The 25,552-nt window shown below is 42.2% G+C and overlaps 1 protein-coding gene across 1 annotated transcript in view; it reads left to right on the forward strand.

The window, feature by feature from the left end:
- UGGT2 (UDP-glucose glycoprotein glucosyltransferase 2) overlaps nt 1-25,552 on the forward strand; it is a 518,153-nt gene that overhangs the window by 335,988 nt on the left and 156,613 nt on the right. Inside the window, exons 23-27 of the mRNA XM_075336749.1 lie at nt 3,375-3,502; nt 15,549-15,647; nt 17,158-17,260; nt 18,649-18,728; nt 21,300-21,489. Of these exons, the coding sequence (XP_075192864.1) occupies nt 3,375-3,502; nt 15,549-15,647; nt 17,158-17,260; nt 18,649-18,728; nt 21,300-21,489 (600 nt within the window). The remainder of the gene's footprint in view (nt 1-3,374; nt 3,503-15,548; nt 15,648-17,157; nt 17,261-18,648; nt 18,729-21,299; nt 21,490-25,552) is intronic.

Genomic DNA, 25,552 nt, shown 5'->3' on the forward strand with positions numbered 1-25,552 from the left:
GAAGCTCTCAATACACATCTATGAGAATCTCGTCCTGGCTCTCATAGACTTACATTGAGAAGTGATTTGCAGCTCGCCCAACAAACACTGGAGCAATCCGGCTGGAAACAAACTGCTAGAGCGGTGTTGATAACAGATGACAACAGCAGCTAGTAAGTATAAGACGAAGTATAACTTGCATTACCAGCACCACTAAAGCACTGCAAAATACTGGAGTTGTACTTTAAACATAATACTTTTGTCATATACTCTGCTACAATGCAGGTTCATTTTGCTTCATAAATCTCCATTTATGTTCAAAGTAAAACTTTGTGTTGAATAAGTTTGATTCTTAACAAAACCCTCACGACTTAGTGGTCAGTCAAATTCTAACATACCCTTTTGGACCATTTTGACTTATAATGAGTCTGTTGTTGGATCCTGGTGATTTTTTTTTTCATATAATAAGCATCAGAAATCCAACAAATTTATTAAAGGCAGTGTGAACAGGGCTTTATTTCCTTCTATAATTTTATCTATTTTTACATCATAACTTTACTATTATTGCAGCTCCTTGACAATACAGCTAAAAGACCCCAACCTGTCAGATCCTACAGTAGATAAAAGATAAAAGGCTGAATATGCAGCACTCCCAGCTTCAGTTTGAGTATTTTGCTAGTGATCCCCATACTGGTACATTTAAGTGAAATACATGTGTCATTCAAGCTTCTTTTGATTGCAGGTGATAAGTACCATAACAACAGGCAGAGAAATTGACAAACAATGACAAGTTTGTAACACTCTTGTACAGCAAAATTTCTTTTTAGAGGAGGATGTTCTCTGGAGTGTAATTTAATTAATTGGTGTTGCACACACTGGTCTGAACCCACTGCACCACGGGTCAGGCTTACCTTGGAGGGGCGTAACTAATTGTCTACAGATATAACCACATAAACCACATTTTTGTACCAATACTCTTAGGATCACATCTTATTGTACAATGATACCACTTATACCCTCACACCAAGGATATATACGATGCTTCTATTCCTTAAACATAACACTTTTATTTGATCACAGAATTAAAAACACAAATACATACATACAAAAGGGCACAACAGGGCAGAGAAAGGTATAACAGTGACTCCCACAGATTGGGGAAGGGTGGGGGGGCCCGCTAGGTCCCTTTAGTTACTCAATCAAAATTATTGGTCTGTATACAGGTCACTTTACTCAAAGACTAATATATATATATATATATATATATATATATATATATTTATATTTTTAGTGGAAAAAATGTGAATCTCTGTTATGGCCAAAGGTCGTATGAAAGATTGTAATAACAACCTAACAGCACTATTTACCTACAGGGTGCACAGAGAGGGGAGGAGTCTGCACCTGCAGGCTCCTCAGAGGTTAATTAACCATATACACCTCAAGCCGTTATATCACCTAGCATGTGCAGAACGTACAATCACTGTGCCAGACCTGTATACAAGCTCATTAACACTGTGCTGCAGGTTAATTATATAACACCTCTATTTTACCAATTTTCATTAATATAATTCATGACCTGCTGGCTGCACATAAAATCCACAATACAACATAGTGCCAAAGTCAAGAGTAGATCAAGAAATACCCATAATGTGTCCTACAAACAGTTTATGACCTGCTAGCTGCACATAAATTCACAGCACAACATAGTGCCAAGGTCAAAAGTAGATCAAAGAGTAAACATGGCGTGTCCTACAGACCTGAACCAGATGATTGCGGCTCCCACCCCACCGCGCCTTAACGCGTTTCTCCACTTGGGCTTCGTCATCTGGTTCAGGTCTGTAGGACACGCCATGTTTACTCTTTGTTTAAGGAATAGAAGCATCGTATATATCCTTGGTGTGAGGGTATAAGTGGTATAATTGTCTACAGAGTATTCACCAGAGCCTCTGATGGTGAAGTTGGACTTGGCTGCCGTTTGACACCAGGTACCACTCCAAGGCAGTCCCTGGACTGCAGGAGCTGACCCCAGGGGGCAGATATGCAGGTACGGAGTTTAGGGTAATAGGCAGGACTGGATCAGAGTTACAGGCAAGGTGGACCCTAGAATTAGTTCAGACGAGGCTGCTGCTTCACACTGGATTGCTGGTCCGGACAAGGAGGGTTCAGGAATGGACTGGAGTACAGGCCGGACCACGGATTCAGGTACATGGGCCGGATGGAGATACAGGTATGAGCAGACTGGACAGGCTCAGGTATTGGCAGAATAGGTACTGATTTCAGGTACAGGTTAGGATACAGGTTCAATGACCGGACAACAAACAAGCAGACACAGGACTTACTAGAAACAATGTTGCTTAGGCAACTCCTAAAGGGGGGGGATGCCTTAAATACCTAGAGTCCTCCAGCCATTGGCTGGGGACACTTCCAGAGTGCCCCTGTAAGAGGCGGAAAGTACGTACGCTCACACACCTAGCGTACTCCCAGGAGACCTACACTGTGTGCGCTGGCCCTGGGAGCAGAGTGATGCTGAAGGAACAGGAGCAGGTGGGTGGCCATGGTGGCGTCCCTCACAGGTGAGCTGCAGATATGCTGATGGCGTTACAATTGGTAACTAAGCATAGACTAAGCATAGTGTTCACACATTGAATTATTATTAGCATATCAAAAAAGTGTGCAACAATATCCCTTTCATCAATTATTTTTATAGCTGCTTACCTGCTCCTTCATATACATTGACTTCAGGTAACTCATTGTAAAGATTGTATCCGTCAAACAACTAGCCTTTAAGGGAATCTCTAAGCAGGTTTTTGCAACCTCATCTGACATCAACATTATGTAGGCAAGGAGATTCTAAATCCAACAGTGTAAAACATAGACTACTGGCTAAAGCCATTTTTAAACAAGCAAAGAATTTAGATTCAGGAACACAGCAGAGCTGTGGCACCCACACCACAATCTCAATAGAGATTGTGCTTTGACTCTGAGGTGTCAGTCACAGCTGGGGGCAGGTCTGACTGCAAGGTCTGTGAGTTTCTAGTCCTGTTATGTTAATCAGATGGAAATAAGTCCATTAGATTACTTAAACAATTGCTCACAAACTGATAAGAGAAGCACAGTTGGTTTTTGTTGTTTTCTTGTTTTTTTAACTCTTACAGCATGCTGTCCTCAATTTATAAAGCAAAAACCTGCTGACAGATTCCCTTTAAATAACGATTATTTGTGGGGATAGTTCTTGGCTTCTGAGGAATGAAATAAATTCTAGATTTGAGTCTCCATGCTATAAATTCAAATGATCAAAATCTAAATGTTGGAAAGGGTGTAAAACATATAGTAGTGTATTATTGATGGTTCTTGGTCAGTGATTTTGCTTTTTTTTATTATTATGGTCATTTCAGATACTCCAAAATGTTAATTCACAGGAGTTTGATGAAGAAGACTTTCATTTATTGGAAAAGATTACATACACAACCTCAGCAGAGAAGATAAAAAACCTTGTGAAAAAGATAGCAACTCCATCAAAACGGTAATTGAGTTTTTGGTGTTATTTTTAGAACCATAGTGATCAGCCTTGAAATCCTACCCATGTTTGCAATGGCTTCTTTTGGCATTGCAAAAAATAATAAACTACACATAAAGCACTATAACGATATTTGTCATGATGTTGACAATGAAATGGGATCTGTTTGTGACGTTCTTCTGAAACCCACCTATATTATTAAGACTGGGCTGAGGCGATTAGTATGGGAAGTGCAGCAGTGTTTATGATAGGAAGCCTGCTCAAAATCAGTTTACAATCTGTGAGTAACTAGATATACTGTACAGTCATGGCTGAAAGTGTTCACATCCTTGAAATTGTTCCAGAAAATTAAGGATTTTTCCAAGAAAATTATTGCAATTACACACGTTTGTCACACACATGGTTATTTCCTTTCTACCGTTTAGCCTAATATGTGAATGTGATGTCATCATACCGTTATGCTGTTGTAAAGTTTTGTATTTAAGTTTTTGACCAATCTCCACATTTTCTTCATTGTTCACACATCTTTTAAACCTATTACCGGTGCAATAATTATTTTTTTTCACTTATTCGTACGCTTCTTAAAAGAGCCACAAGTTTTTTTTTAACCATATGTTAAAATGTTCCTGTGTATTTTATGCAGCTCATCTAATGAAAGAGGATAAATTTTCTGCTTCTAAAGGGTTTATCTGCAAAAGGAAGACGTAACAGCTTGTGAAAGGCTAAAGGTCCAGTCACACACAATGACTTAAGGTACCGTCACACATAACGAGATTGCTAGCGAGATCGCAGCTGAGTCACGGTTTCCGTGACGCAGTAGCGATCCCGTTACCGATCTTGTTATGTGTGACACCTACCAGCGATCAGGCCCCTGCTGTGAGATCTCTAGTCGTTGCAGAATGGTCCAGGCCATTTTCTTCAAAGGCGATGTCTTGCTGGGCAGGACACATCGCTGTGTTTGACACTGTGTGACAGGGTCACAGTAACTGCTGAGATCGTTATACAGGTCGCTACTGCGACCTGTATTATTCCTGCATCGTTGGTAAGATCTGACTGTGTAACATCTCACCTGCGACCTCCCAGCGACTTACCTGCAATCCCTATCAGGTCGCATCGTTTTCGGGATCGATTTACCAGCGATCCCGAAAACGATGCGGCCGGATAGGGATCGCTGGGAGGTCGCAGGTGAGATGTCACAGTCAGACCTTACCAGCGATGCAGGAACGATACATGTCACAGTAGCGACCTGTATAACGATCTCAGCAGTCACTGTGACCCTGTCACACAGTGTCAAACACAGCGATGCATCCTGTCCAGCAGGACATCGCCTTTGAAGAAAATGGCCTGGACCATTCTGCAACGACTAGAGATCTCACAGCAGGGGCCTGATCGCTGGTAGGTGTCACACATAACAAGATCGCTAACAGGATCGCTACTGCGTCACAGAAACCGTGACTCAGCAGCGATCTCGCTAGCTGTGATGGTATCTTAATCTTCAATACAAAAACTCATCTGCCTATGATAGGGTTCAGTTAAGAGTCTCACTGCATACTGTATGTAGACAGCCAGTCAAAGGAGGATTTACTTTGGCTGCTCTTTCTAGTTTCCTTCTGCTGTTCCATAATAAACAGAAATCCGTTGTACATTGGCTCTTCTTCAGAAATAACATTCAGTATGAAAGTCAGCAATAAGACAGTAGCATACATTTCCCATATTTTTAAGTTGCACATTCTCAGTCTTACTCTACATGGTGGTGTTCCCCTGTTCAAAGCCAGAAAGTCTCACACAGCTGTCTAAATAGTGAGACGGTGGAGAGTCTTTTGTTCTACTTTTTATCTTTCTGACAGTAAATCTGTCAGCAGGGTTTCAATTGCCCAAACTATTTGTAAGAATTTTGAATATAAAGACATTGGTGTGTCCAACCTGGTTTAAAAATAAATCCAGTTGTAGCCCAGTATTGATCCCGGATATCTGGCCGGACACCGGTGCCCATATACGTCTATGGGGACCAGAATCAGGCACTTAAAAATGGTGGTAGATTGGATAGGGGAATTGGAGAATACGCTTCATACGTACCGGTCTCTGCATGGATGTACATTGCTTTCGGGGCCACTCACTCTACTTCTGCGGCCGCTCATTATATTCATGCGTATGCACTGCTTCCTCCACCCACCGGCAGTCCCCGCGTCTCTAATTGGTTGCAATCAGACAGCACCCCCAGCCTGTGTGACTGTGTGTATGACTGTTTTCAATCAAAAGCACTGTCTGCATCTATATTGGTGTAAAAATAAACAAACAATTGACATAGGGTTCTCCCTATATTATGATAACCAGCACATATAAAGCATACAGTTACTGGCTGCAGCCCCCAGCCATGTGCTTATCTTGGCTGTGTATCAAAATTAGGTGAGGTCACTCAGGTCAATGAGGTCAGGCTATCTGCAATCACAGGTGGAGGACTGTGGGAACCTCCAGCTGTGACAGCAAATAACCTGACTGACTTCACCATTCATGGCTGCGGCTCAGTCTCTGCCGGAAGCTCACAGCAGGCGGTCACGTTCTGTGTCCGCACACTGCCACTTCAGATATAGCAGAGCTGGAAACGTTGTGATACCTTGGGTGAATTGCGTTGGACCTGGGTGTCTTGGGGGTTAATAAGAGGGTGAAGTTTTTAGTATTTTTTTTTTTCTCAATGAAGGATTTTTTCTGTTTGTGTTTTTCTTTTCACACAGATTAGTAATGGGAGGCTCTTATAGACACCTCCCATTACTATTCTAGTACTTAGTTGCAGCTGTGAGCTGCTATTAACCCCTTATTACCCCGATTGCCACCACACCAGGCCAATCGGGATGAGCCAGGTGTGACAATCCTGGGCGGTTGAGCGTCCCAATATCCATGGGCCTACCCAGCCTGAGAAAACCACCTCCCAGTTGTCCGCTTTATCAAGGCTGCGTATCAAAATGGGGGTTGGGGCGCATGCCGTGTTTTAATATTATTTCTTTAAATAATAATAAAAAAAAAGCCACAAGTGGTTCTTCTTATTTGATACACAGCCAGGATAACACGCACAGCTGCGGGGCTGCAGCTTGTAGCCATATGCTTTATATCATAGCTGTGTATTATAATATTGGGGGAACCCACACCATTTTTTTTTTATTTATTTTTACACCACTCTAGATGCAGTGTGTATGATTGAAAGCAGTCAAGCATGCTGTCACACAGGGTGGGGGCGCTGTGTGACTGCAACCAATCAGATGCAAGGACTGCCAGTGGGTTGGGGAAGCAGTGCATAAGCATGGAGATAATGATCAGCCCCAGAATTAGAGTGAGTGACCTCGGAAGCAGTGTACAGCCACACGGGGACCGGTAAGTATGAAGAGCTTGCTTTATTTTTATTTTCTTTCTTTTTTCTTTGATTTTGTCTCTTATTTCCTGGGTGTCCAGATCCAGATCGTTACCTAGCGTTCCCTGAGAACTCCGAGCCCAGGGTCGGTGCTCGGGTTCTTTTGAACCTGCGCAGATCCGGACTTTTACAGTCTTGGTCTGCCCATCACTATTTAGGAGGTAAAGTTCCCTTTTAAAGGGTGTATGTTTTAATAACTATATTAGACAGGAATGTTCTTGTTTTTCTACTTATATTTATTTAAGTAAGGTTTTATGTTTTGTTCTCCTTTTACTTTGAAATTTGATAGGTTCTCTTACAGTCTTATTTATCCCTTTTCAAAGTTAGTTGTTTCAAATGTGTTTGTTAGTATACTTTAAGATCATCTCCGAAATACACAAAGCAGCCAACAAAAAAGTTTGTCTACTACGAGGGGCTGCTGATAAGTCTTTGGCTTTACACAGAAATAAACGAGATAGGATGATGAAACTTTACATTTATTCCACATACTCTCCAATGATGTCAACACACTTCTTACATCATTATTTCAAGTTCTGTAAGCCTAGCAAAAAAAATTATTTTGGTTGTGCCTCAAACCAAGCATCTGTAGAAGACATGGCATCAGAAATAAAGTTAAATTTGTTACCCTTGATGTGTTTCTTGAGGTTTGGAAACAGATGATGGTTGGAGGGAGCTAGATCTGGTCAATAAGGTGGGTGCTCAACCAACTGGAAGCCCAGCTCTGCCAGTTCTCTGTGGTCGCTTGTGCAGTGTGAGCAGAGGCGTTGTCTTACAGGAACAAGATTCCTTTGGACAGCTAGCTGCGCCTTTGGGCCTTCAGAGCTGCCTTCAGTTGGTCCAAAAGTTTAATGTAATACCGTACATTGATGATAGAACCCTTTTGACGGTAGTCCACTAGCAGCACGCCCTCCTTATCCCAGAACACAGATGCCATCACCTTAGTGGCTGATTTTTGCACCCTGAACTTTTTTAGACAAGGAGAACCACTGTGCCTCCACTCTTTTGACTTCTCCTTATTTTCAGAATCATACAAATAAATCCAGGTCTCATCCATAATGACTAGTCGATCCAGGAAGTTTTTATCAGTCCAGAAACGCTGACAAATTGACTGGGAGATTTTCACTCGCATGCTTCTCTGATGATCTGTTGTCAAACATTTGGGGACCCACTTTGCAGATAGCTTCCTCATGTCCAAATGTTCATAGATAATGATACAAACATGTTCACGGGAAATCCCCATGATGTCTGCTATTGCTTTAGCTGAAATTCGTTGATTCTCCAGTATGAGGTTGTGCACAGCATCGACGATCTCCGGAACAACCACTCTCGGTCGTCCAGGACGTTCCTCATCATTGGTGCTGAAGTGGCCCGTTTTAAATTTGGCAAACCAGTTCTTAACTGTTGAATATGAAGGGCATTGATCCCCCAATCTCTACGCCATATCACCATGAATATCCTTTGTGGACTCTCCTTGCAGAAACAAGAATTTTATCACTCCTCTACTCTGAGTTGCTGTGAATATCGCATTAGACTCCGCCATTTTGTTTTCCTGCATGTGTGGAACACTGTTGCCATAAGCAACAAACACAAAATTTTGAAAACATATATTAGACACACAAGGCTTTCATGTGATGTAACATTTGTTACCATAGAAACAAAAAAAAATTACAAAGCCACAGACTTATCATCAACCCCTCGTATTGTTGAGTGACTTACACAGAAGGGCCTAGTTAAAGGTCTTTTTTTCTATCAGCATTGCCATCAGAGTTCTGAGCAATTCTTAGTTTATTTTACTTAAATAGCACTATTCCACAGTACTTTAAGAGGTGATCATCACTTTGCCCATTGAGGCTCACAAACACTTCGAGAACATCCAAACTTCTTAAAGATGTTGTCCATTGGCTGGAGTCACACTTACGTGGAGTCACACTTTCACAAGGATTGAATCACACTGCCCGGACCGGCCTTGGCATTCCTGACTGGACCATGTCACATGCATAGAAATACAAGTGTCACTCCAACCTTAGTGGGATTTGATCCCAGGACTCTAGGTTCAAAGCTGCAGTGCTGACCACTGGGTACGTTGCAGTGAATCTGTCACATAAGTGTATTGTCCAGTTCTGCCTTGTGCAAACGCCAAACAAGGTTGCTTTGTGTGGTTGAAGTCATGGTACAATACATCCATTAGGTAAATTCTTAGTAGACGACTTGTATCATTCATTATAAGTTTTGTCTGTCTTAAGACTGGTTCAAATGAACTGATTACTACATTTAGAAATATTACTTGGGATATTTTTACATTCAGAAAGTGAATCATTTTGAGGAGTTTTAAAAGTACCTTTATCCTAAATAACTTTAAACTTAACATGATGTTCTTTCTGTGATTTTTAAATGTGATCTTTACATTTGGGTAATAAGCAGAGGACTGATTAAAAAGGCAAAAATACTTTTCGTAGTCTCTCAGACACCGTAGCGAACAGGTCCAATTAGTGTACCTAAAAATGCTAAAACCACTTGCAAGACGTGATTTCTTGAACAAAATCATTATATGTGGGGAATGCCAACTAGAATAGTAAAGAAGCAGTAATAAGAAAGGTGCAGATTGGATTTTGCAAATTAGAGGGGGTGAATGAGCAGGGAAGCTGTCTGATGTTAGAAGAAAAATGGAATGTGATAAATGTTACCAGATCATCTACCAGTGGCAAAGTGTTCATGTGAGACAATTTGGAAAGAATAGATACAATCAGCATTAAAGATGAAAAACTTTGCAAACCCTTTTATTTTACTTTTACATATTGTGAATTGTGATTCCTCCTATTGATGCTACTGTGTTTCCCCAAAAATAAGACCTACCCCAACAATAAGCCCTAGCATGATTTTACAGGATTTTTGCAGGGTGCTTGATATATAAACCCTACTCCCTAGTTAAAGTCAGGGCCGGCATTAGGGGGAGTCAAACGTCACAATTTCTCAGGGCACCATTCTCTAAGGCAGGGGTGGGCAATTAATTTTCCCATGGGGCCGCTTGAAAAATTGGGATGGTTGTAGAGGGCTGGACTAATATATTTAACTCAATTTTACCCCATACTGTATATAGTATATATACTATTCCTTCATAAACAAACAGTAAGTTAAACAATACAACGATTCAATGAAAATATGGAGGACCTAATTACATCATTTAATGAGATGATGAACTTTAATGAACTTGTGATGGTTCACTTTAGAAAATTGTAAACTTTTACAGTGTTTAAAAAACTAATATCACATCTTGACCTAATAGCACGTTTTTCAAAGACCGACATCCCTTTAATAGATTTTCACAACTGTATTAGTAAGCAATATGTGATAACTACAGAGAAACAAATATTATACCAGACGAAAATTATCCTGTATATATCTGTATATAATACCTGCAGGGGCATAACGATCAAGGTAGCAGAGGGAGAGACCATGGCAAGGCCCATGGAGTTAGGGGGCTGCCCATGGTTTCCCTGTCTTCCGCTTAATGTGTTGTACTGACCATAGGCCTATCAGAGACCGGCAGCTGACGTTCGCATGCTCATCATACAGGGCATGACATCACTGCTAGGTGCCGCTCACCATCCCTTTGGCGTCTATTATGGAGGAGAAAGAAGAAGCTACTCGCTGCAGGGTCAAGGAAAGATGAGAGGAATTGTTTATTTCTTGTGTTTAAATGTGTTTGAGGAAAGCGCCAGGATGGTGACATTATTGTTTGAAGGGCCCACGAAGGGATATTATAATATAATCAGGTGATAGTATTACACACAGGGCCTAGGACAGGGACATTATTACATGACAAGGACGTTATTACATACAGGGCCCAGGACAGACACGTTATTACAGGACAGGGACATTATTACATACTGGACCAGGACAGACACGTTATTACAGGACGGGGACATTATTACATACAGGGCCAGGACAGACACGTTATTATAGGATGGGGACATTATTACATACAGGGCCAGGACAGACACGTTATTACAGGACGGAGACATTATCACATAGGGAGAGCACAGTAAAGGGACATGATTACAGGACAGGTACACTGTTACAGATGGAGGACCTTATTATAGGATAGGGCCTATATATTTGACTAACATGCTGGTGGGGGCCCTGCATCATATTTTGGACCATATTTATGCACAGACATCAAATGGTGAAGGGCGTACAGTACAGCACAGACAGTATTCAGATTAGTATTTACTATACAGTGGCTGCAGACATCAGAATGTATATAACAATGTGTACACTGGATGTGTTATACTGGCCACAGATATACAATGATTTGTGCACTGACTGATCTGATACCTGCACCAAGATCTCATATGCTGTAATATCTGGGTATAAACGTTCTACTATATGACATCCTGGAGCAAGACTGAGGATCAGTCAGTGCAGGATGTGTGACGCCCTGGACCCCAGGGGTCACAGGTTACAATATCACCACATACACCCCCACACTAGAAAGGTACCATCAGTCAACCATATAGACCTGATTGCCTCCCTCAGTGTTAGACAGGCACACCAGGTGGGCAGAGTCAGGCGGAAAGACGCGCCCTCCCAGGAGTCTGCTGGCCTGAGGCAGGAAAAACACAAACCGTTCAGTCAGAGAGTTCAGTGGAGTGGAGTGAAACAGTCAGGCAGGCAGACTGCAGTGACCGCCTGCAGGAGACTGGGAACACAACCAGCGGAACCGCAAGGGACCGGGACACGGTAGTGGCCCGCCGGAACCGAACCGGGGAGCTAACAGGATACCGGAGCACCAGGCAGAGTACTCAGACCCCGAACTAGGCTATATCCCACCACCATAGCCGAATTAACTGATTGCGGTCTAGACCTCAGGGGTTCATTCCCACCAAAGTCCCATTAGAAGGCATCAGCCCAACCCGTCCGGATAGTAGCCACCACCAAAGGCTAGAGATCCAAGGGCCAGCGCCTGCGGGCAAAGGAGCTCCTCCGACATCTACAAGCCGGGGAGCGGACTACCAGTGCTCAGGCACAGTAGTCAAACTACTACATAGGTGCAGGAGAAAGGTGCACATTGCCAACCCGACTAGGAAGCTGCAGCAGGCTGCGGGCCCCGTTCATACCTTCGTTTGGTTTACCAGTGACTCTGTGTGGTTTAATCGTGAGTACACCGCGCTGCACCGCAACCCTGCACCCTGCACCCTGGCCCTCGCACCACCGGGCCCCGGGACCAACATCCCCTACCCACGGAGGGGTCAACACCTAGCTGCGCCACTACACCGCTCTTGGGTGTCCCCGTACCTTCACTGCAGCGGTGGTGTCCACCATCACCACAACCCCTGGGTGGCGTCACGAACAAGCATCCCAAAACCAAATACCCGCATTCCCCCGTGTGCAACGCCAACCTCCTTGCAGAGCAACGTGACCCCCGGGTCCGTGAGAGGCTCGAGCCACCACCCGTAGAACGCGAGCACGGATTCGAGCGGCTCGTCGTCCGCAGCCGAGGCCGCGGGGCGGTACAGATGCTGTGCACTCCTGCCTGCCGTCTCTATACTCTCACTGTGAGTTATTGCTGCAGACATATTACACATAGATCTGTGACACTGTCGCCGATTACTCCCACTGACAGACGACAAGATCTGTGTCAAAGTTCACCTGTTAGAATACATCAGCGTGTGCCCAAGATAGAGCGTCTGCAGCCAGCTGCTGTGACCATACCGGGAGAGCCGGGTCCTGTCACCTCCTCACTGTTGGAACATCTGACACCTCCTGCCTGCCCGACCCTGTGCTGACCGCCTCCTGCCTGCACACAGACTTCTCTCCTGCTGCAGACACGCTGGGTGAGGTGAGAACATACCAGGAGAGCTGGGTCCTGTCACTCGTCACTATGGGAACATTAGACACCTCCTGCCAGCACGGCCCTGTGCTCACCTCCTCCTACACACAGACTTCTCTCCTGCCGCAGATGCTGCCCACCAAGTACAGTGTGGGTGTGTCTACTGTACTGGGATGCGGACGGCCGGCACTTTTGCAAGTTTAAATCAACAGTGCGTGGTCAAAATCAAGAGACGGTTGGGCGGCCCGAATCACTTGTTGAGTCTCCAGCCCAGGGGGCATTTGGCCAGCCCGCCCGCAGGACAACGTACGACGTGAGGTCGGGCTCTGTAATAGAGGTCCACCTGGCAACGGTGTATCTGGACGGTATCTGCGTCTGCTCTCAGCAGTCTAGATCAGGCCACGCCCCCAACTCTGAGCTAAGACAGGCGGGCCGCTCACAGACAGTAGGCGGGCCGGATGCGGCCCGCGGGCCGCACCTTACCCAGGTCTGCTCTAAGGGACCACAGTAGTCGTATGCCGAGGTTCAGATTGTTTAAGAACCTTTCATAAATTCATATGTGACCAAATGTCTCTTACTTGCAGGAGTTTGAAAGAACTGAACAGTAGACAGACTGGTATGCAGGACTGGCATTAGGGAGCTGCGAGAGCAAACTGGGAAATTTCACAGGGCCCCATTCTCCTAGGGGCCCCAGGGTTTATATAATGATGATAATACAGCTTAAGGACCTTTTTGACATCACATCATGTGATCAAAGGTCATTGGAAGGATCTGTGCGCACATGTGCTTTTTTCCTTGCTTTTTAAACTGCACTGTCTCAGTGACAAAATGCATGCGTTTTGCTTCCTCAGCAAAGTCTGATAAATCAGAATTTACATGCGCACATTGCTTTTTTTACTCAGCGTTTTGTTTGACAACTATTTGTCAAAATCGTTGCCGAAAAAGAAGCAGCATGTCACTTCTTTATTGCGTTTTTGTTGCATTTTCCACCCATTGACTGCTCAAGCTCTAAACGCACTGTTTAAAACGCAGCAAAAACGCATGCCTTTTTACTGCATTCTTTTTTGTCAAAACACTGCAGTTTAGTTGTCAAGCTAGAACGCAGACGTGCGGACATAGCCTGAAGCTGAAGAGGAGAGAGGCCGATACGTGCGTGCGTGCGTATGGATTGATGGATAAGAGATAGATTAATCGATACAGATAGATAGCGGGATAGTTAGATAATATATAGATGGATGGATAGATAGATAATAGATACACACACACACTCACGTGTTACACACAGAGTTTGGAGAGTTATGTTGATGTCCCAAAATGTGATATGACTATATTTGCATAAATGTTGATTTTTTTTTTGCTCAATAATGAAAGTGGATTGTTGTTCATGGGGAAAAAAAATAAGACATGCCCTGAAGATAAGCCCTAGCCCATTTTCCAGAGCAAAAAATGTTATAAGACCCTGTCTTTTTTGGTGTAACACAGCACATGTGCAGTCCTGCAGTTTCCAATGCTAATCAACCCATAAGGAGAACTGGTTCACTGCAAATAAGAACTTATCAAGGCGTTATCTTAACATCGAATACTGTTAATTATGTTATTCTATTATTGGTAAAACTGTTGGTAGTTTCCAAAATAATGTGGCTTCCAACAGGGGTAAATGTGAAGAACATTATCGGTCTTATACCTCCAAAATTTAATAAGAAAAAAATCAGCTACCAGGGTATCGCTACAAGCTGTCTAATTGCTTTTTCAGAGCCACAGTTATGGCGAGTTTTTGCTCTGGAGCCTCAGTCGTAAAAACAAAAATGCAGATTGATAGTAAATTTTTCTTTTAACCTCTGAGCTCCACAGGCATCTTTCTTCTAATAAGGATTGTTGATAGGTGGTGGCCACCAGTATGTATGTTGTGCAGTGGTGGCATCTTCAGTATTGGTATTTCCATGCACTACTCCAGGCATACTGGTGATGCAAACACAAAACTAACATTGACATACAACATGCATTACCACAAAGAATTATCTGTTAAATTGGGACTTCACATAAGGTGAACCTCAAATACAAATTGAAAATAAAGAATGTAACCATTCGTTACTGCTGCAACAGTACTGCTAGCCATTTGGCACCTACCAGAATGTAGCCATCCCGTTTCATCAGGATGTAAGTGCTAGGAATCTTTGACTGTTAAACTGAATTCTGGACACCCATTTGTCAAGTTGTTAGAAATTGTGAAGCCCTAGAAAAGAAGCATGAGCCACATTGGGGTCCACCCTTGTTATAAATGAAGCATGTATTTGAATAGAAGACAATATAAATAGAATATAATGTAGATGTTCATGTACATATGTATCTGAAAGTATTTAAAGAGAACCTATCCTGAGGAAAAAGGCATCTACCAAAAGCCATAGAGCTAGTCCGCAGATAAATAGCTTTCCAAAAATATGCAAAACAGTTGAGCAAAAAGATTTGCACTATAGTAATCTGGCACCCACTTTGGTTCTCCGTGGCAGCCTCGCCAAAGAACTGCAAACTTTTTGGGCTGGCATTCGAACACCCGGAATCTTAGCTGTGATTACTAAGCTCCATAACATTGTGGTCTTTAAACGACTTTATCTTTGAAAACATATTTACCAGCAGATTATTCGCAGTTTTGGATAAATAACTGGGGTTTTGTTTTTTATTTTTTTTTATCATGACCGCTTCCCTCTAAGAATCTTGAAAGTTATGAGTCCTGTATAGTTTCCAATTGTAATGCTTGCCCAGCCTTTGTTTGTTCTCGGTCTTCTAATATTAAAAAAAAAATACATTCTTATGTTTTGAAGCACTTCAAGTGATTTGGTTATGAAAGTGGATTCTCTTCTCTCATCTATGCCCAAGGGAGAGTCAAGACACGATCTGAAGTTTGTGAAACAGAAACACAGGTACATTCTCATTTTACCTACCTTAAAGATACCAGTTTTAGTATCGAAAGAAAATGCCTAGACCAAGTGTTATGTTTTTATGCATATTCTTTAGCTTTTGTAGAAAAAAGTAAATTCATACGTTTGTTCTTAGTTTTAAAAAGTGAAAAAGACAAGTTTGCTTTTCTGACGTCTTTATTAGTAAATAGTTGTTCTCCCCATGGAACAACTTGCCAAGTGGGTGTTTACCATGTGCGTGGCTAATGAGGTTCCTCACTCCGTCCAATCAGTGATGACTGAGTAATGACTGTGTAATGACTACAGTCACTTGTCATGCAGTTAGAAATTTCTGTACCCATTTCCAAGCAAAGTAACTGATGAACAGTACGTCAGTGATTTAAGAAACCCTGATCCAGCCAACAAATACAAGTATTAAAGGGGTTGTACCCCTTTAACTATTTTTAGTCCTTAGAGTCAGTGATGTATAAAATAAAAAAGAACTTTACTCGACCGCTGCCGGTCCACCACTGTTCCCAGTCTTTGTTGATCAGCTGCAGCAGTGACATCACATCAGGAACACTGCAGCCAGTCACAGAACTGAGCAGCTCAACTGATGTTGATGACTTGAGCTGCTGAGTTAAGAGACTCACTTCAGGACTGTCAACACAATGTCACCATTGCAGCAAATCGGCAAAGTCAAGAGCAGTGCGATGATACAACACTAGACTTGTTGAGGGTGATTAAGAGCTTAATTTGCTATTTTATACATGACTGAGCCTGTGTGCTAAAAATAGTTGAAGGGACCACTTTTAACTATAACAGACGACATATTTCAGTATTTATTAGACTTAAGACCGCTTTACACGCTGCGATATCGGTACCGATATCGCTAGCGTAGGTACCCGCCCCCATCTGTTGTGCGACACGGGCAAATCGCACAACATCGCTCAGACCCGTCACACTACTTACCTGCCTGGCGACGTCGCTGGGACCGGCGAACCGCCTTCTTTCTAAGGGGGCGGTTCGTTCAGTGTCACAGCGATGTCACAGCTGCGTCACTGAACCGCCGCCCAATAGAAGCGGAGGGGCGGAGATGAGCAAGACGTAACATCCCGCCCACCTCCTTCCTTCCACATAGCGGCCGGGAGGCAGGTAAGGAGAAGTTCCTCGTTCCTGCGGTGTCACATGGAGCGATGTGTGCTGCCGCAGGAACGAGGAACAACCTCGTTACTGCTGCAGTAACGATTTTTGAGAATGGACCCCCATGTCACCGATGAGCGATTTTGCACGTTTTTGCAACGATGCAAAATCGCTCATAGGTGTCACATGCAACGGCGTCGCTAATGCGGCCGGTTGTGCGTCAACAATTCCGTGACCCCAACGAGTTCGCATTAGCGATGTCGTAGCGTTTAAAGCCCCCTTTATTCTTTAATTTGCAGTAATATGCATTTGTGGTTAGATATACTTTTAGATTTTACTTTTCAACATTTTGTACAGTTTAACTAAGTGATATGTTTTTTGTTTTTTCAAGCCTGATCAAAGTAGAACCCCAAGAAGAAGGGCCGTTTATTGATGTAATTGCTGTGGTTGATCCTCTATCTCGAGATGCTCAAAAGATGTCACATTTATTAATTGTAAGTTGTAATTTTAATCAAATATAAGACAGTAAATAGGTAAGATTAATAACAGTATTGCTTTTAATGAATTTTTGTAATGCTAATATTGGAAACCTTTTCTAGGTGTTCAGAGTTTGATTTGATTCAATTAACAATACGTTAATACAGCCAGTAGTAGTCACTAAATCTAGGGGGAAGCAAATATGTGCCCCTAGAAGGTTTTAAACAATAAAATTAGAACAGAGTTGTTACTATACTTAAATAGTTTTGCATATTTAAAAATTGGATTTATACAATATTCTGTTTTCTAATTTGTAAAGCTTGTTATTACTAAATATATCCTTGTTTGGTTATATCTACTGCACCTCTAAATTGGCTGATACGTCCTAACCTTCAGCAGTTATGATAAAAATTAATGTATTATAAAGCTAAGCGAATCACACATTCCCTTGACAGAAGGGATGTCATACTGGACAGGTGACCAGGGCCTCCACCCCCTGTAGTCTGAGTGGAGGGAGGTGTGAGGACAAACAGTCTGAGAGCGAGATGGCCAAAAGGAGCACTCTATGAGTGAGGATAGCCTAAGGTACCTTCTTTAACAACGTTACCAATTGGTGAAGCCATAGGCTGCTTTGGGATGCTGGACTGACAAAAATCATGAATTCACGTCCAGCTCCTGCTAGAGAGTCGATTTCTTTAAAGGCTGCAGACAGACCATTTTGTTTTTTTTGTAATGGGAAAGTGATAAATACTTGTTAAGGAAGTTATTTTTCACTAAATCACTGTATATGTATATGATGTTTAGTGTGTATATGGTGTTTAGTGTGTTAATATACTCTCCACCTTATGCAGAATTCAGAACCGTTCTGCTCCTCTTCTGAGTGACATCACCACTTTTCAGACTCCCAGGGATCAAACTACATCTGTGCGACCCAGAAGTGGTTTTCTTAATGTTAGTCTATGGAGTGTCAGCACAAGGCTTCATAGACTTAAATTGTGAAAGAGACTTCTTGTGCACACATATAGCATAGAGTGAGTCAAATAGTATGCAGATCAGTGAAGTCACTCCGGAAAGGAGCAGAATGGTGCTGGTTCCTGGAGAAGGTGGCAGTACGTGAGAGTAAATTAACACTGACCCACAGTGCATACATATATACACATTTAGTGAATAAGAAAATTATGAGAGGGCTTCTTTTAGCAAGTTCTTATAATTCTGTTTGTTATCTTGGCAATTATATATTGCTGTATAATATTTCTATATTTGCTGCTCACAGTTGGATACATTTTCGGAATGTTGCATTGCATGTGTATCCTTGGCTAATCAAAGGATGAATAATTTTTATTCTCTTTTTATTATGAGGTTGAACATTCTTAATGTGTCCTAATAGGCTTTAATTCTCTTTCAGGTACTTGGCCGTCTAATGAATATGAAACTGACCATGTTCATGAATTGCAAAGCAAAATTATCAGAAATGCCCTTGAAAAGGTAGCTTCCAAATTCCAAAATTACTTTAGTTATATGACAAGTGAATAATGCGAAAAAAGACATCTGTTTGTTCCTTTTCATTGATGAACACACTAGTTATGATCATATATCCTTTTTACAAAACTTCATTATCTATTAGCTGGGCAGCTTTCTAAATTAACAGAAAATGTGCCTAAAATGACATCTACAAATCAGTATGTGCAGCTTTACTTTTGTAATTTAATGATCTATATGTTTTACAAATAAGATAATCTTAAGTGTATTTTTAATTTATTGCTGAAGCCGTTCAGAGCATCTTGATTAAGGCTATAGTTTAAAAAAAAAAGTCAAATTGAAAGGAAATTGGCTAATTTGTGAGTTGGGTGTATGGGAGAATGTTTATTGTGGTGTGCCTGTGAAAATTTTCATTTGAGGCCGCCAAACCTGATGTCACTCCATTTTCATTCACTTACATTTCTCTAAATCTTGGCATCAAGCCGCACTAAACGTTCGTAAATGCTTGTTAGAGGCATGGGGCGTTTTGTTCTGCGGTGTTTTTAAGGTAATTTTTTATGAGAAATATTCATCGCTGTACATATTCTACTTTAGATGTCAGTAAATATTAAAGGGTTTTAGAAAAGAAATATTGCAGATGTTTGCTTTGCATTAAAATGAGTGTGTCAAACCCAAAGTTCGGTTTAAACAAGTTTTATAGACTTATAGAGGATGTAGCCACTGCAAAAATTATTTCGTAATATAGTTTTCACTTGCTTAGACGTGATGAGCGAGCACTGAAACGATCGGGTGCTCAATGCTTGTTAAGAGCAGTTGGACGCTCTGATGGATGCGATTCGAGTACCTGAGTGTAATGGAAGTCAAAGGGTAACTCGAGCTCTTTCTGGAAAAATACTCAAGTTGCCCATTGACTTCCATTATCTTTGGGTATTCAATTTGCTCCCATCCAAGCATCCAACTGCTCTTAACCAGTACCGAGTACTGAGCATGGTAGTGCTCGCTCATCACTATTCCTTAGTTGTTCAGAAAAAAATGCTTTATTCCTTATGAAGATGAGGGTGCATGGAGCAGTATTGCCATGGCCAAGGTCTCAAAGCACCATTCCACCCCCTCAAGGAATATGATGGGCACATCCCCTTATGTTGTTTGAGACTGTTTGCTTGCCCATAGCATGCGCTGCCCTGAACTGAATCACTAGCCCTGCTTGTGAACACTGACCCTGTAGAAGCACTGTGCACTCTCTCATTCTTCTCTCCTCTCCTCTCATTCTCTCCTAATTCTTCTCTCCTCTCATTCTCTCCTAATTCTTCTCTCCTCTCATTCTCTCCAAATTCTTCTCTCCTCTCGTTCTTCTCTCCTCTCGTTCTTCTCTCCTCTTGTTCTTCTCTCCTCTTGTTCTTCTCTCCTCTTGTTCTTCTCTCCTCTTGTTCTTCTCTCCTCTTGTTCTTCTCTCCTCTCGTTCTTCTCTCCTCTCGTTCTTCTCTCCTCTCGTTCTCTCGTCTCGTTCTCTCGTCTCGTTCTTCTCTTGTCTCGTTCTTCTCTCCTCTCGTTCTTCTCTCCTCTCGTTCTTCTCTCCTCTCGTTCTTCTCTCCTCTCGTTCTTCTCTCCTCTCGTTCTTCTCTCCTCTCGTTCTCTCCTAATTCTTCTCTCCTCTCATTCTCTCCTAATTCTTCTCTCCTCTCGTTCTTCTCTCGTCTCGTTCTTCTCTCGTCTCGTTCTTCTCTCGTCTCGTTCTTCTCTCGTCTCGTTCTTCTCTCGTCTCGTTCTTCTCTCCTCTCGTTCTTCTCTCCTCTCGTTCTTCTCTCCTCTCGTTCTTCTCTCCTCTCGTTCCTCTCTCCTCTTGTTCCTCTCTCCTCTCGTTCCTCTCTCCTGTTTTTCTTCTCATTACTGGCTACACTTGTACACCAGGAAGTGTAGTGAGCGAGTGTCGCTATGATATACGTAGATTTAAAGTTTGCTGGATTCTAATTGTATATTTATAATAATCATTGGTGTCCATGGTTTTATTGACTTGTATAGGAGCCATTTCTCACCCTCTTCCTCTTTCCGAAGCCACTGTAAATAGAAAGATAAGATCTTGCCTGCACTGACTTTGTGTGCAAGTGCTTGACTTGTCAGTGTCAGTGTGCATGCTTTTTCTGAATAATTAAGGGAGGGAATGGAATACAGCTATATGCATAGAGTTCAGGGTAACTCATCCTGGAAGTGAAAGCTGTCACTCTGTGTCATGGTATGGCAGTTTCCATATCTTGAGCTGCGTGAAACTAATAATGATTGAGTAAATGCTCCAACCAACACTGTTCACCCCAGAGACAGTAGATATATAGAACAGCACTGTTTGGGAATGTTATTGATGTGCATAATTATTAGATCAGGGGTTACTAAGTGAAGGTTACAAGTCATGTATACATACAGAAAATCTGATGTCTAGCAGTGCAAATTGATTTGTTAATGCCCTGTTTCTTAATGATCATTCTTTGTGATTTATTTAACTTTACCTTGTTAAAAAAAGACTTCTATATCTATTTTGTAGTTGAAACCTATCGATACATCGGATTTATACGTTGTATTTTTCAGCTTCTATCGTCTTGTGCTCGAACCAGAATTGACATTTTTAAGTAACAACAGTCTCTCTCCGGGCCCGTCGGCTAAGTTCCTGGATATGCCTGAATCCCCTCTGCTAACTCTGAACATGAACACCCCAGAGAGCTGGCTTGTAGAAGTGGTGCACAGCTCATGTGATCTCGATAACATCCATCTACAAGACGTGAGTCATCATTGATCACCTTACTGCCTGGCGGAAGCATTGTAATGCCGATTATTCTCCACCGTAACAGTCAGTTAGTTTTTATTATTATTTGATACTAAATCTGCATGAGATCTTAGAGTGCTTTCAGTGATAAATGTATGTAGAAAATCGGACTTTTTCAAAATCATAAAGTAGCGAACAGTCATGCAAGGTTTACAGTTTCTATACATAATCCGGGATTGAATTTATAGTACAAGAAAGGAAATCCAAAAGATAACGATCTCCTTGGGCTGACACGGACACTGACCTTATGCATTCTTGATCCCTAATGGCTGAAACAGGCTGAAATGCATTTCATCAAATAATCAGCCTTGTCTATCTTGGTGTCAGTGTGAATAAGGTCCTTTTTTGCAGGTCCCCTGTACCAACACTGAGGATAAGCAATATCACTCCCTTACTGGTAAAAGGGCTCAATTGTCAGAGCAAATAACTATGCTTTGCCAGCACTTTTTTAAAAATATTTTTTAATACAATTAATTTTTCAGCATGTTGAGGTTTTAGGATAATCTACAGTGTAACTGTTGTTTTAATTTTTATTTCATAAATCAATAGTACACATGAAAATAAGCAACTTTGTAATATATCTTATCAAAGAAATTAGCTTCTTTCTCTGCCAGAATTGATCAGTATCGTACTTTTTGGATTATAAGATTTGCTTTTCCTTTCAAACATTTTGGAGGACAATGAGGGGTGCATCTTATAATTCAAATGTAACTTACCGGGGGGAGGGTGGAAAATGGTTGACAGGAGGCAGGGACAATGCCGCTTTGTTCGCTGTACTGCTGGGGCTGTGCGGTGGGCGATGCTCCTCTATGTGGTGGGTGGCGCTGCTCTGTGCAGCGGGCTGTTAGGCAGGGGGTCATCCTGAAGCGGTCAGCAGTGCAGGCTTCAAATAATGGCGCCCGGAGTCGGCGCGTGCGCAAATTGAGCTCTCTGTTCAAGATCTCATCTGCGAACACACCACTTCCGGCCCATTGATGTCCCAGCAGCGAACGTATAGGAAATGGTGCCCAAAAGTGGCACGTGCACAGATGAGATCTCGGGTTGTCATTGAGCCGATCACTCAATCTGCGCATGCACTGACTCTGGGCACCATTTCTTTGAAGCCCACACCATTGACAGTTCGTGGATGTTTTCTCTGCTTCACTGCGCTGCTGAGCATCTGGGACACCCACCGCACTGCCCGCAGCATCGTCCTGCTCCACGACCGCCCCTTCCTCCTGTGACCCCCACTCCACCAGTAAGTCACCACCAGATTAGCTGAGTGAGCCCTTTTTTCTCTCTTTTTCTTTTTTTTTTTAAATTTGGGGTGGGTCTTATAATCCAATGCGTCTTATAAATGAAAAATACGGTAATTGTCAAAATTCTCAATTGTGAGGTAAAATCTGTATTCAGTGAAGACTTTCCCATTACTGAGATAGGAGATGGTAGCTGTTACTGATGAGATTCTATGTTACATAGAAGAGGGAGGAGTAGGCAAAGCTCTGCATCTAGCTCTTCCTTCTGCCTTTACCTCCCTCCTCCCGTCATCATAGGATATGTTAGAAAATTGCTTATTTTCATTAGTATTATTGATTTATTAAATAAAAATTAAAATTACGGTATCGCTTAAGGTTCAGAGTTAATTTCGATAAAAACAAGACCCAGACAGGCTCATTAGATAAACTTTATTCATACTTATTCTTCACTCATACCAGCTATCACGATTCAACAACTACAGGCTGAGAAGCTGTTATAGATTTCTGAATAATACTCTGCATTTCTATCCAACACTCCTGTAATTTCATAGCCAGCTTATGATTTGCCAATAATGCTGAAGACCCCTGGCAGAAAAAAATAAGTATACATTTGTCATGTATAGTCGCCCTAGTCGTTGCTCTTCGTTTGCCTCCTTTGCCGAGATCAGCGTTTAGGTCTGTGTTCAAAGAAGATAGCCACTGTTGTGGCATGGGCAGCACACGGTAAATCTGTACCATGCCTTTTTTGCGTTTTGAACGCGTTCTATGGACTGACGTGGCCAGGAGAATGCAGGTGGACTGGAAACACCAGGTAGACAAACTGCACCAGGTAGGGTATGCATGACATAGTCACTTTTTATGTTCAATCTATTTTTGTTGAATAAAAGCAACAGGTTACTATGCAATTATGCAAAATATTGTTGTTAAATTATGCAAACAAACGAATGATCACATAAGACCTTAAATCAATATCACATGAGTTTCACAATATAGAACATGTAAATCTATTTCCACAAACCCCGGAGACAAATCAGGCAATAATCCCAACATGTTTCCATGCAACACCAAAAAAAAATCGGGAGCCCAAAAGAGAATTCCCTCAAGACAAAAGAGAAAAACAACAGGAAGGAGAGAAGAAGAAAGAGAGGGGAAAGAGGGGGAAAGAACCAGTATATTATATATTCCATCACAAACCCATCAGCACCAATCCTGGTCTACCACAACAAGACCCAGGAGTCTCTCAAAATATTCTATGATAATCCAACAAATCCTGGAATAGAATCCAAACACTCCATGTCCTCCTAAACTTGTCTGAGATGCCCATACTTTCAGCAGAGAGTTCCTCCATCCTGCAAATATTAACCATCTCCGTGTACTAATCCACTAGAGTGGAAGTCTAAGATGATTTCCAATATTAAAGAATTACTGTACGAGCATCTGTTAAGCAAAGCATAGAATGTCCTTCTTTTGGTACTCTTCTGGCAAAGGTAACATTGAGAGGAGAGCGATCTGACGATTCCCCACAATCCTATTTCTTATAATTAAGTGATAATTCAAGAATACTTTATTCCAGAAGGGCTTGATCTTACCACATTCCCACCTAATATGAAGTATGGAGCCTGTTTCAGTTTTACACCGCCAACATATATTATAGACTGATTGAAAGATCGCATGCAATTTAGATAGGTAATGATACTACCTTGTAAGGATTTTATAATTCTTTTCCTGAGCTGAGCAAGTAATAGTCTGTGAGCGAATAGGAATCCCTTTAAATCACTCCTCATACATGTTCCTAAGTTACCTTTTCTGATCAAACAGTTGTATATCAGAGATATCGCACAACCATGTGGAGAATGTTGCAAAAACAACTTCTGAAAAAAGGTGGGATTAGACAGAGCTGAACTATCAAATTACTGAAAAGTTAAAAATGAATGCAAATGTAAATATTCAAACTACAGAAATCTTCTGGACGGGGATTGCACCTGCATAGAAACAAATGAGGGTCAACTTACAACCTCCAGCACTTGAAACAAACAAGTGTCCTTCACTGCCCTCCAGCCGAGAAAAGACGAGAAAAGACCTACACAAGTATCCATGGTGAAAAGAGAGGTTGTAAAAGAGTGGTGTAAGTGGGCTAATTGTCCTATCAGGAAATAATCTACTCCTGAGTAAATACCAGATTCTGAAGGCCCAGTCACACTAAACAACTTGGGCTGCTTTCACACTACGTTTTTTTAACATCCGTCATTAACGTTTTTTTAACGCAAAAACGGATCCAGTGCAAATGCGTTTTCATTTCAATGCATTTGCAATGGACTCGCGTCAACATGCGTTCACTTGCGTTTGCGTGCGTTATAGTAAGGATCCAGCGACTTGCAGTTTTTTAACTTATTTCAAAAACGCTACTTGTAGCGTTTTTGAGCTGCGTCCAAATACTGCAAATTGCTGGATCCTGACTAAACAGCATGCAAACGCATGTGGACGCTGGCATGCTGATAGACAGGATCCTGCTTGCTCTACTGAGCATGCCCAGAAACCAGCCTCGGGTGATCAGTCTCTCTCTCCACCTCCCTCCCTCTCTCCCTTCCTCCCTCTCTCTCTCCACCTCCCTACCTCCCCCTCCCTCTCTCTCCACTCTCCCCTGCCTGAGAGCGGAGGACGCTCGTAACCAAGGTAAACATCGAGTAACCGCGGTCTTAGTTACCCGATGTTTACGTTGGTAACGTGTGCAGGGAGCCGGCTCCTAGAGGCTGCAGACGCTCGTAACCAATGTAAATATCGTG

This window comes from Anomaloglossus baeobatrachus, chromosome 2 (genome assembly GCF_048569485.1).
Source record: "Anomaloglossus baeobatrachus isolate aAnoBae1 chromosome 2, aAnoBae1.hap1, whole genome shotgun sequence".
Taxonomy (NCBI): Eukaryota; Metazoa; Chordata; class Amphibia; order Anura; family Aromobatidae; genus Anomaloglossus; species Anomaloglossus baeobatrachus.